Source organism: Esox lucius, chromosome 19, assembly GCF_011004845.1.
Source record: "Esox lucius isolate fEsoLuc1 chromosome 19, fEsoLuc1.pri, whole genome shotgun sequence".
NCBI lineage: Eukaryota > Metazoa > Chordata > Actinopteri > Esociformes > Esocidae > Esox > Esox lucius.
In genome coordinates this window covers 8474044-8488143 of record NC_047587.1, presented here as the reverse complement: position 1 = coordinate 8488143, position 14100 = coordinate 8474044, and the positions used below count along the sequence as shown (strand labels likewise).

The window sequence follows — 14100 nt, the reverse complement described above, 5'->3', positions numbered from 1 at the left end:
GTCTACCATAAGACTGGGAAATACATGCTCAATTGTAAATTTTTACTGTAACAACAAAAAGTATGGAAATTAGTAAGCTTTTTAACCACTGTGATTTGGATCCTGGAGTTTACAAAAAAGCCTATTTAAAAGATCTTAAGAAATGATCCATCACTAGGCACTTCACTCAGATCTGTTCCAGACAATCTGATGCAAAAGTCTTGATTGTGAAATTGCTCTTTGCTAAGAAAATACTATTAGTCACTTTTTGATTAACCTAATATTGCGGGAGTTCAAAGAAACAGTACAATTACAGAAATGTACTTACTTTCTACAAGAAAGGATTTAACATTGATATTAAAAAGGCAACTTACATTGAAATGCATGCAGGAAACAAAAAAGTGCATAATTCTGGAAAATTGATAGACTTAAGGACACAGACAATAACTACTGCATGAAAATAGGGATTTTCTGAGATAATATTCATAATTTGAAAGAAAACTCATTGCTAACTTTCCAATCTTTCCAGATTTGTATGAAATATAACATAACTACAATATAAGAATTGTTATTCTGTTATCTTCATAATTAGATTTTCTTTGTTGGAATAGTGAGTTCAGGTTTTTTATGGTTTCTTTTTCTCACTGTGGCTATAAATACACTGCATGCACAATTATTAGGCAATCGTATTCCTCAAGATTGATTTTGTTGTTGAACAAACCCAATGCTCTCAGTCAATCCAAAATATAATTGAACCTCAAACCTGAATGTTTAACAAAGGAAACATTTGTTTTGATATTTCTCGGGGGAATACATAAGTGTGCACAATTATTAGGCAACAATTAGTGTGCAGAATTACTAGGCAACTAAATTACAAAAATAATTTCTCCAACTCACTTGTTTATTGTCAATTTTTAGAGTAAGTGCAACAAATAAGTAACCCAAAATGAAAATTAAATAACATTTATGGTCTTTTAAAAATATTCAGTGATCGATATAGCCACCCTTCTTTTCAATAACTGCCATGAGCCTTCCATCCATGCAGTCTGTCAGTTTCTTGATCTGTTCACAATCAACTTCCGCTGAAGCAGCAACCACAGCCTCCCAAATGCTGTTCAAAAAGGTGTATTGTCTTCCCTGACTGTATATCTCACGTTTGAGAAGGACCCACAGGTTCTCAATAGGATTTAAGTCGGGTAAAGAAGGGGGCCAGGTCATTATTTGGGCTTCTTTTAGGCCCTTGCTTGCCAGCCAAGCAGTGGAGTACTTGGATGCATATGATGGAGCATTGTCCTGCATAAAGAACATGGCCTTCTTGAATGCTGATGACTTCTTCCTGTACCACTGCTAAAAGAAAGTATCTACCAGAAACTGACAGTAGGTATGGGAGTTTCCATCCATCTTCACCCCAAAAAGGTCCAACTACCTCATGCTTAATGATAGCCCATACAAGTACCCCCTCCACCCTGCTGGCGCCTGACTCAAAGTGGTGCCCGTGGTCCATTAGTGATCCAGCCACAGACCCATCCATCTGGTCCATCAAGAGTCACTCTCATTTCATCTGTCCATAAAACCTTTGAAAAAATGTTTTTAGGTATTTCTATACGCTTCAACGTGTGAATCTTATTCAGTGGTGGTCTTCTGAATGTGCATAGAAATAATAATATGATCAGAATATTCACTTACCTAATAAAAGCTGAATAAACTGGCTTATCTGGATATGGGTTAACAGAATATATAAACTGTTAACAATGAGATGGAAATGACTGTTTAGTCAAAGTGCAGATGTAATCCAAATGTTTAACTTTAGTGGTTTCTGAAAATACACATATTTTGTGTATTATGCGTATACACATAATATCTGTAGAGACCCAACTGAATGCTAGGAACGGTATGAACCAGAAGGTGAGTACCAGAGGCGCCATATCAGACTTTTGCTGAGTAGCAGAGTTTGACATTTCTTTACGGAGTGTAATCGGAGAGGAGCCTCATGAAGTTATGTGTTACTGCTTGAAGCACATCTTGTCCACAGGGTCTGTATAGTGTAGTGGTGGTGAACGTCAGCTGAGCACTCACAGGCTTCAATCTAATTAACTTCACAGCCTGGAGGCATGATATTATGTTAGTAGTTCTCTCACAGGATCAGGTTGAAACCTAAAACACTTGGATGCTTCCAATAAAAACTCAGATGAGCAATATCAACTCCATAACAATACATCACTTTTATCTCCAGAGATCTGGTAGCTCACTAATGAGATTGAGAAACCACCTCAATACCCTCTCTTCACTTTTCTGTGTGTGGCTTTTACTCCAACTGCCTTTGAACAACAGACGTGATTACTTTTTAATTTCAAAAACATGGTGTGTCCTTGAATAATTTTCATATCAAGCATAACTACAAATCATAAGAGAATAAACACTTAATCTTGGTAAAATTAAGCCTGCATTAAAATCAGGTCCGCAAAGTTGCCCAGAAATGCTACAGGGTTCCTCAGTCGCAATTCTCAGTCCGCAATTCTGCCCGCTCATCCTTCCGCATTATCAACTCCAAAAAATTCTAAAGCACAAAAAATGTTCATATACCCAACCTTAGGCTACTTTGCTTGAAAATATAACAAAAATATAAAATGTGCATGTACAGTTTAGCATTTAAAAGACTCATCCATAGCAACTTACACATGTAGGTATCTGCCATGTTCAGGGACAAAATTGTTTCCCCATGCCAGCTTGGGATTCAGTCTGTTCATTTATTGGTTACTAGTGAACGTCATAACCGCTAGGCTAACTGCTGCCTCCTGATAACAAACCAGAAAAGAAGCTTATACGTTAGTGTAATATTTGATATATTAATATAATTGGCTGTTTCGGATGAATGGGTTGTTTTAACCGGGGCAGAGTTGCTTATACCACTGTCTCCCTGCCAAGTTTTAGGGCAGCTTTGTCATTTTTGCTAATATGAGTCAAATAACTTTTGGGTTTGTGCTGCCATCTCGTGGTCAGGCATTTAAAATACTTGTCAAGGCTCCACTACACTTATTGTCTAATAGTCTGTATCAGTCGTACAACATAGAACGCATTAATCAGACCAGTGGATATTGGGGATTGCACTTGTTACGGACAAGTAAGATTGCATGGTCTCCGCTGGATTCTTTAGTCACAAATGAATGTTCTATAGTATACGTTGGTCTTAATTAATATAAAATTAAGGAATGACGTTAACATTGTGGTTAAGGTTACGTTTAAAATCATATTTTAAGAAGATACATTTTAGTAATAGGCGGGGTTTAGTGACAAGCCGACTACGTTTGTCAGCAGGTTTTCTTCCTGTCGTGGCTTGCTCATCTACGTGAGCAAGCCACAATAGGAATTGTGGCTTGCTATAAAATAAAGGCCCTCCGTTGAAAGCCATGAAAATAGATACAAAGAAAAATCATGCCATATTTTTATTAGATCATGCTAAACCGGGTTGGAATGTAGCAACGAAAGACAATTCAAATGTTCTTTTAGCAAATAATACTGTGTATAAGGCCTCAGAATTGCATTGGAGTCATTCTTATGTTGCTCTGAGAGACATCTATGAATTTTAGATCGACTGAAATAAGTTATCAGTCTGTGCAGAGACATTCACAGAACATGATTATGAAGAAGATAAATATATATTAATGTTGTTTATCTTATGGTGGGACCATGACCATGGTAATCACCTCACACGTCAGCCCCCAAAATTGTACTCCATAGCCGCACCTATAGATTATGGACCAATGAAATAAGGTATCAGTCTGCTTAATGGTACGCATAGAAGCCAATTGTGAATAATGTATACAAATAGCATTACGGCTTTCATTGCAGGACTTCAAAAACCTGTGCAAATGTAGCCACAATATAGCATTCAGCTTAATGTATACACTGAAACTGTTCCCACAATATGAGCTGCTACTATTTGATTGTCAATGAGTAGACTGGTAACTCATAAATAAGTCTTTACAGTCCGTGTATGCTCAATTTACAACATGCTTATTTTGGCTCATTTCACACTGGGTTTTAGAGTCCAAGAATAAAAAGTGTGGCATTAATATGATTGTACACTCTTCTGTTGTTTACAGTGTCACTGAGTGGAGGCTGAGACTGAGTAAGACTGTAAAGGTTGTTGAGTGGAATATAGTTATGCCCCAAATTGAATATTGAAGTATATACACCTAATTGGAGATCAGCAAATGTTTGTATAACAACCTTCCACATTTTTTTTATACGATCTATTTCACATTTTTCGTGATTATACAATTGTCATCAATTCGCCTCGCTTTCAAACAGTGGGATCTTTATTTTGAAAGCAAAACGCAAATTCATCCTTAAAGTGTCCACATTTACATTGGTGTATTCCTACTTTAGTGTTGCTGGTTTCCGTCGCAATCACAACAATACCAAAAGGCTCATCCACGGGCTATTTCGGTCATGTTTCAGAATGTTTTTATAAGATTAGCTAACAAAACACGGAGTATTCAAACGTCTGTGAAATATGTGAATTTTTTACGGGTTGTAGGACCTCTGCCTGTATCTGCCAGGCATTTGACGGACGTGAAGGACGCACGGCCTTTTGACACGTCATTGCTCGAATTTCTTGTTTGTCCATTATCCAAAAAGCAGTTGAGGTGAGACATTATTATTTAAAACCAATTTAACGTTTCTAAAGAAATCGTGTTTCTCCTTGGGGCTAAATCTGTCAATGTTGTAGCCACAATATTACCAGTACTACGCCTCGTAGCATTTGAAGGCTAATGAATTAGGGTTAAACATCGGCGTCATGTTAGATGTAAGTACAGGTAGGATTAACGTAATTTGAAACAGCTAGTAGCTCTGGGCATAGAATAGAAACGTTAGACCGTGTTAACGATCTACTTTTCAACTGGAGTGGGTGTAGCTAGCTTAGTAGTGACCACGAAATTATGAAAATGTGTGATGCTACACAACAGTACCACCCACTTCCAAATCTCACCCGAACATGAATTCAAAGTTTCAAACTAGTTTGTCAGGTTAACTAATGCTCGCAATTGGGCAACACTTTGTAGAGAGAACGTGCTGGTATTGCAGAATACGCACAGACTGGCATGCTTGGTTGATTTTGCTGTGGTTGTATTAAACATGAATTACTTGTTATAAACGATGCCCATTTCATGGGCCCTTCAGTAGACCGGCTTGAAGGAACAGTTCGAAGTTCGTATTTGGGGTAAATCATGCTTATTCTGTGGTTCTTGAACGCCCATGAATTCATTTTTCACAACATGCCATTATTCAACGTTGTCCCAACCTGGAATTAGTCTTTCTAGCATCGTCCAAATTCATGAATTGAAACTGCATCTCGATCATCAAAAGCTGCATTATAAGCTTAAAGCAAATCTAAAACAGTTTCAACCCTCGTTCACACCAGGCACGGCAAACGTTATGCGTTCCGGTGTAAGTCAATTAATTTCAACAGAAAGCAGTCCGCACTGCTGGAGCTAAAATACCGCACTCGGGGATGCGGTACGGCAGGTGTATGCATAAATAATTTAACGCAAACATCGCAATCAATCTACGCAAAAAACGCAATCAATCTTCCGCATCTTCATAACCAGTATCGCAAAGACGGAGGAGAGCCTCATTTTGCTAGTGTCTAGCCACCCTTGTTTGTAGTAGATGAAATGAAAACGTCATCCAGGCTGTATATATATATTTTCCCTCAAATATGTTTTAACCAATCAGGTCTAGGGTATGTCCCGCTCAAATATTTAGCGTTTCAAACTTTGATCTGGTAGGCTATTACAAATAATTAATGAGCTGTCAAATCTATTTTTGCGATCCCATAAACCCGTAATTGAAAGGTACATATTAGCTCTTCTTCGGTGGTACATGAACTTCCGTTTCTGATACCGTACGGAAAAGCACCGCACAAGTTGGAAAATTTCAACTCATGCGACACACCTGCCGTACCGCAACCAAATCTGGCAGAGTACGGTAGATTAGACGCAGCGGTGCGGATTGCTTTCTATTGAAATGAATGGACTTCCGCCGGAACGCATAAAGATTGCCGTGTCTGGTGTGAACGAAGCTTTAGACCCGCTTGCAGGGCCGGCTCCAGGCAAAAGCGGTCGCTTAGGGCCCTAGAACGCTAGGGGACCTCCGACCGCTAGGGAGCCTCTGACCGATAAGGGAGAGGTGGCCCCAAATTAAATTTGGCTTAGGGCCTCCAAAAGGCTAGACCTGGCACTGCCCGCTTATTTGAGGAACACTTTTGTTGACAATCTCGAGAGGCCACACCTCCAATCTTGTCTGGCCTCTTTGGAGGTTTGGAAATGTATTTGTCTGGCCAATTAAAAAGGTTAAAGCTGACTCAGTGGCAAGATTTTTATTGGATGTTAGTTTTCAGAAAATTCCACTCACAGGCTTGTTGAAAGTGGGCTTAGCGTGGTTTCACTATATATTCGAACTAGATAGAACACATTTCCAGAAACTTTAAGTTTCTACCTAGGTTGCAACATATCAGAAGTATTTTGGAGGAACTGTGCTCTATTCATAACATCAAATCAATGAGGCCATAAATTCTCTGCTTAAATGCTGTTCTGAGAAATGTTTTGGCCTGCCTTTCTACGGTCTATGGTAAAAGTTAAATTTATCAAGCATGGCCAACACTGTGATTTATTGAAATTGAAAATGGACAAGTTAATGGTGCTGGGACTGTGGTTTGTTCGTTTGTTAGGTGAAAATCTTTTGGTACACCTGGGGGCTGAGACTGACGCTCTCTTTTCATTTGTAATTTAGAATAAGCTTTTTCCATCACAAAACCGCAAATTCATTCTACCTCAACCACACTTACATATTTTAGCAGGAGATTGCAACAGGAGCCACATATTGCTTTAGAAAACCCATAATTCACCATTACCGGACCTATTATGTATTCTAAAGCATATAGTCCGGTAACAATAACAATGATTTACCTAGGAAAAGGTCTTTGTTTCTCAAAGACTGATAAGGTTTACCACAAATGCGACCTACATCCACAGATGTCGATGGGGTTTTATTTGGCAATTTGCTGCCATCTTCACTTAGCTAGCTACTGTGGCACTGAAGGATTAATGTGCTTTGAGGCATTCGCCCAAGCAATGAATTAAGAGACTACAGATTAATTAATTTCAGAATAATAAAGCCTGTGTGTTGTGGCTACAGAAAATAGTTTGCATACTGCCAGTTTGAAGTCACTAAATTCTGGCAATGGCTTCATCAGTAAAAAACAGAAATGCTGGTGCAACATTTTTATAACTTGTTTTACTTAGTTTCCATTTGTAAAGCATCTTTTGTTGCTCATGACGCACAGTTAATTCGTTTTGACTATGCTAATAATGCTAATTCCAGGCTGGGACTGTGGTGAATAATGGCTTGTTGTGAAAAAATGACTCCATGGGCCTTCAATAACTCAGTTACCCAAATATGAATCTAGGTCGAACTATCACTTCAAGCAGTAGTGTGGAAAACATGCTGCTCTATAATGTCCACCGGATCCATATGTTATTTCTCGGATCTCTGTGGTCCGTTAAATCTTTTTTGTCGGCCGCTGTCTACCTTAAGAGTATGTTTTGGTTTAGTCTCAACCTACTGTAGCTATATATAACAATGTGCAAATAAGTATGTAGAAAAGTAAAAATAATATCTGATCATAGTATATTAGGACACAATTCCTTAGTTGTGCACAAAGCTACCTAGGGGCTACTGCTCACTGCCGTCTTCTGTCCCTGATCCAGGTACGAGGAAAAGACCAATGAACTCATTAACGAGGAGCTTGGCATCGCGTACCCGGTTATTAATGGGATTCCCAACATGATTCCTACAGATGCAAGATTGATTCAGAGGGATCCCGAAGCACCAGTGGAACCAGCACAACAGGCATAAAGCCCATTGACACGAAGTCTCAAGATCTTGACCTTCAACACTGTATAAACATTGTATTTAGGGAGTACTGTAGTCAATATGTTTTCCTTATCTACTCTTACCATACTGGTTCCCATAGTCTCCCTATTTGGACTTCTCTATTCTGCAGCTGTGGATGAGAACTTCCCTCAAGGATGCACTAGCACCAGCAACGTGTGTTTCTACAGTCTTCTGTTACCAATCACTATCCCCGTATATGTATTTTTCCATCTATGGAAGTGGATAGGAATCAAGCTGTTCAGGCACAATTAGGGTACTATATGAATGAATTATGCTAAAGCTAAATCATGTAAAAATAATAATAAATGTTTTGAAGTCAACGATGTGTTACCACAGCCAATGATGTACCAAAAACTTTATTTGATGACTTACAAGTACATTTTTTCCAGATATAATGTACAGTCATAAATGTTAATTGAATGTGTTTTAATGAAACTTGAACCAGAATGTTGATTAACCCATAAACATAAGATTAACCTATTAAATGTATGACCAATGACATGTCCCTTATGACTGGGAACTAATCAATTGCCACATTTAACTAACTAGAAAGTCGGAATTGACTAAGTTTCCTAGTTGTGACTTGTGTGATCGTGGCACAAGAACATTTCATCAACAAGCAAATATATCCTTGTGAAGGACTATAATGAATTAAACCGGTTTGGAATAGATTATTTTGACCAGGTCTTACTTTTTCATCTTCTTCCCGTTAAGGGACTGTGTTATCTTCATCAAGGGAGACTGAGGTCTTGGGTACTGTCCATCGCCTTTCATCTTGAAGAAAAAAGATTCATTCAGTCTCATTTGAACAGCCTTAACCTGACTTTTGCACTGCACAAACTGGTCATTTTCCTCACTGGATGTGTCGGTTGACTTCTGGCCTAGTGGGGGGCTGGTTCCCTCATCTTTGACCTGTGTAGAAGAGGGTAGGGAATGCATGCTATGCTCAGCTCTCATCCTGCTAGGTAGACTTAGGTCGGTAGGTTGCTCTGAGCACTCTGCAACTCCAGACAACTGGTGAAACCTTAGGAATGTGGAGATCTCTGAGGTAAAGAAGTTCTCTGTTTGAGTGCCTTCCTCGGATTTAGATTTTGAGAACAGTGGCCCCTCTTTTGGCTGTAGAGGTGAACTGGTGTATCTGGACGCTGTTGTGGCATTGGCTTCACTATTGCCTCCACTGCTGGAGTGATCAGAAGGTGGCAGTACTCTGAATTTCCTCTGAGTTAAGAAAAGGTCCTCACTGTTGGTATCTTCAGCATCACTTTGAGTGTTGTCCTCTCGGTGCCCTGTTCCGTTTTCTTCTCCCATTCCTTGTGGATGAGTCCCAGAAAAGCTTATGTGATTGCCACTTTTGGGGCTTTCCCAGGGACATCGGTCTTTCGCTTTGTGTTTGGTTGTTGAGGTGTAATACTCTTTTGGACGTTTTGCTGGAATGAAATCGGGGAATAAATCAAATTCAACTTTCTTTTTCTTATGACTTGCTTTCTTGGGCACTTTCACCGAGTCACTAACCAGTGGCACATGGTCCTGTTTCTGAAAGCAATATCCAACAGCAGGTTTTTGCTGTATAGAGGACTGGGGGAAAATTTCGATATCTGAGTTAAGAAAGCAATCTGTCGCCTTTTTCTTTTTTGTCTTCCCTTTGTACTTTTTGGGTTTATTTTTGTCTTCGATCACATCCTTTTTCACCTCTGTCCTGTGGATGTTGTCATTTCTTTTATGTTTGTTTTTCTTTGATTTCTTTTTTTTTTTGTCTCTCTTGGGTATATCACAAAATAGGTGAGATTCTGCATGCTCTGTTTTTGCTCTTTCCGCCATCTCCCTCTGAAAAGAGAATGTTTTGAAATGATTATGTTTCTATACATAAAGAGAAATATTTGTTTTTCTATTAGGTATAATATTAACACAAATGCAGTCTTTGGAAGGCCCTTACAAAATGTTAGGGTATTTACAATCATGGCCAGAAGTATTGGCCCCCTTGCACTTTCTTTGCATTGTCTGTAAAAAATAAGATGTTTCAGAACCTTTGTTATTGCTGAATATTGTTTTAAATCAGAAAAGGGACTGACACCATATACTCAATATTTGTTAGCCACAGCCCTGGTTTGAAGGCCTTCTGCCAACTGCTATTTTGAGATCTTTCCACATGTTTTCAATTTGATTTAGTTCTGGGGTAATGGCTGGCCATTTCAGGTAGGTAAATTGTTCTTTGAAGGCTTCATTTTGGTTTTTATGTACATAGGAATGGTGTTCTTTACCAAGAAATCTGATATTTTCTGTCCGCAGTTGTTCTGGTGTGTTTTGGCAAATTGCTTAGTTTCTTATTTCTCTGCGGTGAGGTCCCCTGGGTTTCCTTTCATGCAACCCCTTTTCACTGAGATAGTAATTGACGTTCCGAGTTATAACTGTAGTACATTGTTTCTGCATTTCAGTCTGAATCTGTGTGGCAGTTGCTCAAGTTGCTTTCTCCACCATTCAAACAATCCTTGGCTGCAATCTTCCATCTCTCCTGTCGAGGGAGGTTGGCTAATGTGGCCAGGGGCCTTAAACGTCTTGCTAATATTACATACAGGAACATCAACACTTTTGGAGTTCAATTTGTAGTCAGCCTTGAGATTGTTGAGATAATCTTGTGCCTGACCTTCTCAAACAATTCCCTGCTTTTTCTTTCATCTATGCTCATTGTGGTACACACAGTGACACAAAGAGTTAATCCTTCCCTTTCTCAACTCAAACAAATTAGTGATTTTCATATTACAGGCACCAGCAACTCACCAAAAGAGAACTACCTTCTTGAAAAGTAATTATTTGTAACTACTTCTAGAAGGTGCCAATGATATTGTAATGTCCAATCTAAGATTTTGTATTTGTTTCTGATTTGGGGGATTCGTTCAACTGTACACAAGCAATACATATGTGGACACCAAAAGATTTTTTCCATTTCAGAACTTTTCTTTAGGAAAGGGCAAGGGGGCCATTACCTTTCGACACGACAGTATAATGAGAATTCTCATTAACCTAAATATAGAAATGATCTAATTTAGTGTCTCACCACAGATTCAAAACATGCCTTTTGTTCCTCCAGTGTTAGTGAACAGGACGCCGTATTCCTTCTCGAAACAATGAATCCCAGCACCTGTAGGCGAATAAACACATTGAAGAGCACCTGTGACCAAGGTTCATCTTGGTGACACTTATCTAGCTTCAACAACTAATTAATGACACTGAAAAATAGTTGCCTAATGGTTTGACAATGTATTAGTCAGGTCTATGTAGGACATGTGCGGGACAACACTGAAAGATGGCGTGGGGTGGGTTTACATCTGTGGAAGGTCATGTACAAACAGATTGTTGTAAAGTAAGGAGCGTTTTACTTTAAATCACTGTTTGCTCCCATTGCATGGCATGGGAGGAGACAGTGATGCATGTGCACCTGATGAGGAAACACTGGTACTATGATGAACAAGGATGAATGACAAATGAAGTGTCATTGTTTGCTTTTCATGGAGCCCTTTGGTAAAAATCTATCGGATATGACCTCTCAGACATAGCCTAAGTCATGTAGTCTGATACCAGATTTATATCCGATTTAGTACCACATATGAATGTGGTTTCAAATTTTTCTTGACATATCAGATTTTATTATATTGGGTAGTCATTATATATGAGTCATGAAAACGTCAAGAAAATGAAGAAGCAAGAAAGGAGGGCAAATCTACTTTGATGGAGCCATGGGGAAATTCATCCCAACAGTTCGATTCTGTTATTAGGTTTACAGAATATCTGTGCAAGAATAACTATTTTTGCAACTGGTAAGAATAACGGTTGCAAAAGTGATGCACTGATATGATCAGCCTGCAATTGGTATTAGACAATTATAGGGGGGAAAAAGATTATTGAAAAAAAAGTCTGATTGCTTGAAAATGGCAGAAATGTCAGAGTAATTGTGCGTTTTAATCTGAATAAGCTTCCGATTTGCTAGTTCATTTCTTAATGATGTGAAAGAACTGACACGATAATGAAGTGTCATGCTGCTTTATGGTCTATTATATGCTTGGTTGAACAGAAATATTGCCTGCGTAGACCTAGTGCCAGTTTAAGACAGCAAAGCAAAATAGCGATTTGTAATGCATGATCTGAAATATCAAGAGGAGGCTGTATACCGAAGCATGTTAACCAACTTCACACGGCATTTGGTGTAAGAAGTTGTAGTGGTGTTCCTCCCCAATCGGAGGCGTTACTCCCCACTTCTTCCAAAATATATTCCCTCATTTGGTGTTTTGATGATGGTGGTGGAGACCGCTGTCTAACATGTGGGCCCAAAATCTCCCATAGGTGTTCAACTGGGTTGAGATCTGGTGACTGAAGGCCATACCACACGATTCACATTATTTTCATACTTATCAAATCACTCACTGATCCCTCACGCCCTGGAGATGGGGGCATAGTTATCATGGAAGAGACCCAATAATCAACCTTCTTTCAAAGCCACCTAGATCCTTTCCTCTTGCCATCTTGATTCAACATGAAAGGATGTCAGTTGCATAATATGATGTAAATTGCCACAGAGCATGGTAGGATGTCAGTTGTTAAAGTTTATCATGCAGTACACCTGTACGGAAGAATCTGAATTTGTTAAGTTCCTCTACTTTATTCCAGTTTTCCCTTTAATTTGTCACCCGCCTGTACATATATTTTGGGGTGGTTTTATTGATTAAACAGTAGGGAAGGAGAGGCTAGGAAGACTGGTATGTGGATGGAGTCAGGGAGAAAGGGCACAGAGAGTAGGCTGAACCGGGGGTGGGAAATCCCAAGGCCAGGGTCATGGGTGGTCGGGAGCTTAGACCGCTGCACCAGACTGTGGTACACATTGCAAACCTCAATGAAAATCTCGTAATGCGAATAGGTTCTTAGTAAACGGCAGGACCTGGCAGAGGTGTTAAAACAGGTCCCAGAATGGTGTTTGTGAGGGAGGAAAATCTGTCATAATCACAATATTTAAGCAATGAGGCACAGGAGGTGTGCTACATGGCCAATGTACCACAAACCCCAGAGATGCCTTATGGCTATTACAAACTGGTTACAGCACATCAGCCAATCATCATTATGGATTAGAACCAACCAGTTTATAATATATATTAGTACGCCAATTATATAACCCCTAATAATAGTATCTAATTGTTGTAATACTGTTTGGATCCTAGGTGTCCATTACTCACCACAATCCCGGAGTCACACTGGTAAAGCATGTTAACAAAATTGCATTTGTAACAGTCGTGGATTTTATAGGCCTTTCTGTTGGCCTATTCGACCTGTAGCCTAGAGCTTGCAGTTTTTTGTTTTCGTTGTGGTCATCAATCATACATGAATGTGCTGAAACAGCTTACTTGACCAAGACGAATTATTAATCAAGATACTTCTTTTATCCCCCCAAAAATAGCAATACAAACCAGGGTAACAACTAGCTAGGTACCTTTTTTTTTTGGACGGCCTGACTTTGGGGGTCAGTCTAGCAACTTAGTCTTGACTAGCCTACTGCGCTTGGCTCTGGTGCAGGATCTGTGAGTTGAGTGGAAAGCTAAGGCTTGGATGTGTGCCTTTCGGGTAATACACAGGAGAGACGACGCAAGACACGCCAGGGCAACGGCCACTGGAAATTAGACAGAAAATTACAAGTTATTAGAGAAAATGACACTTTGCTTTGTGCCTGTCCCACCCAACCCGCAATGTCCGTGAAGCTTACTGGTCGTGATGCACAAAAAATGTGTGCGCGAGCCTAGGCGAATCTCTATAAAACCATAAGGAAGGTGATTACCCATTTCTTAACGTTTTAGGTCGATATTTATTATTAAAGGAAATAAAAAAGTGGGACGGCTACGACTTGACGTCTTAAAAAAGGTACGTATGGCCTATTCTGCTTTGCCACAGGCACAGGTTTTCCTCGGCCCTGACAATATTTGCTATGTTCTACAGGCTTGATGTTAGTGACCTCGTAAGCTAACATGTATGAAAACAGATTTAAATATAGGACACTAATATCATGAATGATATTAATAATATGGGTATGTATTACCTTCTCAAATCATCCTACGGCCCTGCTCCGATACTTTACAGACTCCCGCCAGAAACATCCAAGGGGGAGCACCACGAGATCTGTCACTG

The 14100-nt window shown here is 39.4% G+C and overlaps 2 protein-coding genes and 1 long non-coding RNA gene across 3 annotated transcripts; 1 reads left to right on the top strand and 2 right to left on the bottom strand.

The window, feature by feature from the left end:
• The first annotated feature begins 4339 nt into the window (after positions 1 to 4339).
• zgc:162634 (Trm112 family protein) lies at positions 4340 to 8433 on the top strand. The gene is made up of 2 exons (XM_010883563.3): positions 4340 to 4628; positions 7752 to 8433. The coding sequence occupies exon 2, from the start codon at positions 7978 to 7980 to the stop codon at positions 8188 to 8190; it is 213 nt and encodes a 70-aa protein (XP_010881865.1). The 5' UTR covers positions 4340 to 4628; positions 7752 to 7977; the 3' UTR covers positions 8191 to 8433.
• A 188-nt stretch (positions 8434 to 8621) lies between these two features.
• On the bottom strand, positions 8622 to 9462 carry LOC117592745. Its single transcript, XM_034288073.1, has 2 exons — positions 8796 to 9462; positions 8622 to 8712 (listed from the first exon to the last, which is right to left on the bottom strand). Exons 1-2 carry the CDS (start codon positions 9244 to 9246, stop codon positions 8648 to 8650), a joined length of 516 nt encoding a protein of 171 aa, XP_034143964.1. The 5' UTR covers positions 9247 to 9462; the 3' UTR covers positions 8622 to 8647.
• A 219-nt stretch (positions 9463 to 9681) lies between these two features.
• LOC105018266 lies at positions 9682 to 14100 on the bottom strand. The gene is made up of 4 exons (XR_004574769.1): positions 14012 to 14100; positions 13412 to 13588; positions 10991 to 11074; positions 9682 to 9762 (listed from the first exon to the last, which is right to left on the bottom strand). It is a non-coding gene; the product is annotated as an uncharacterized LOC105018266 (long non-coding RNA).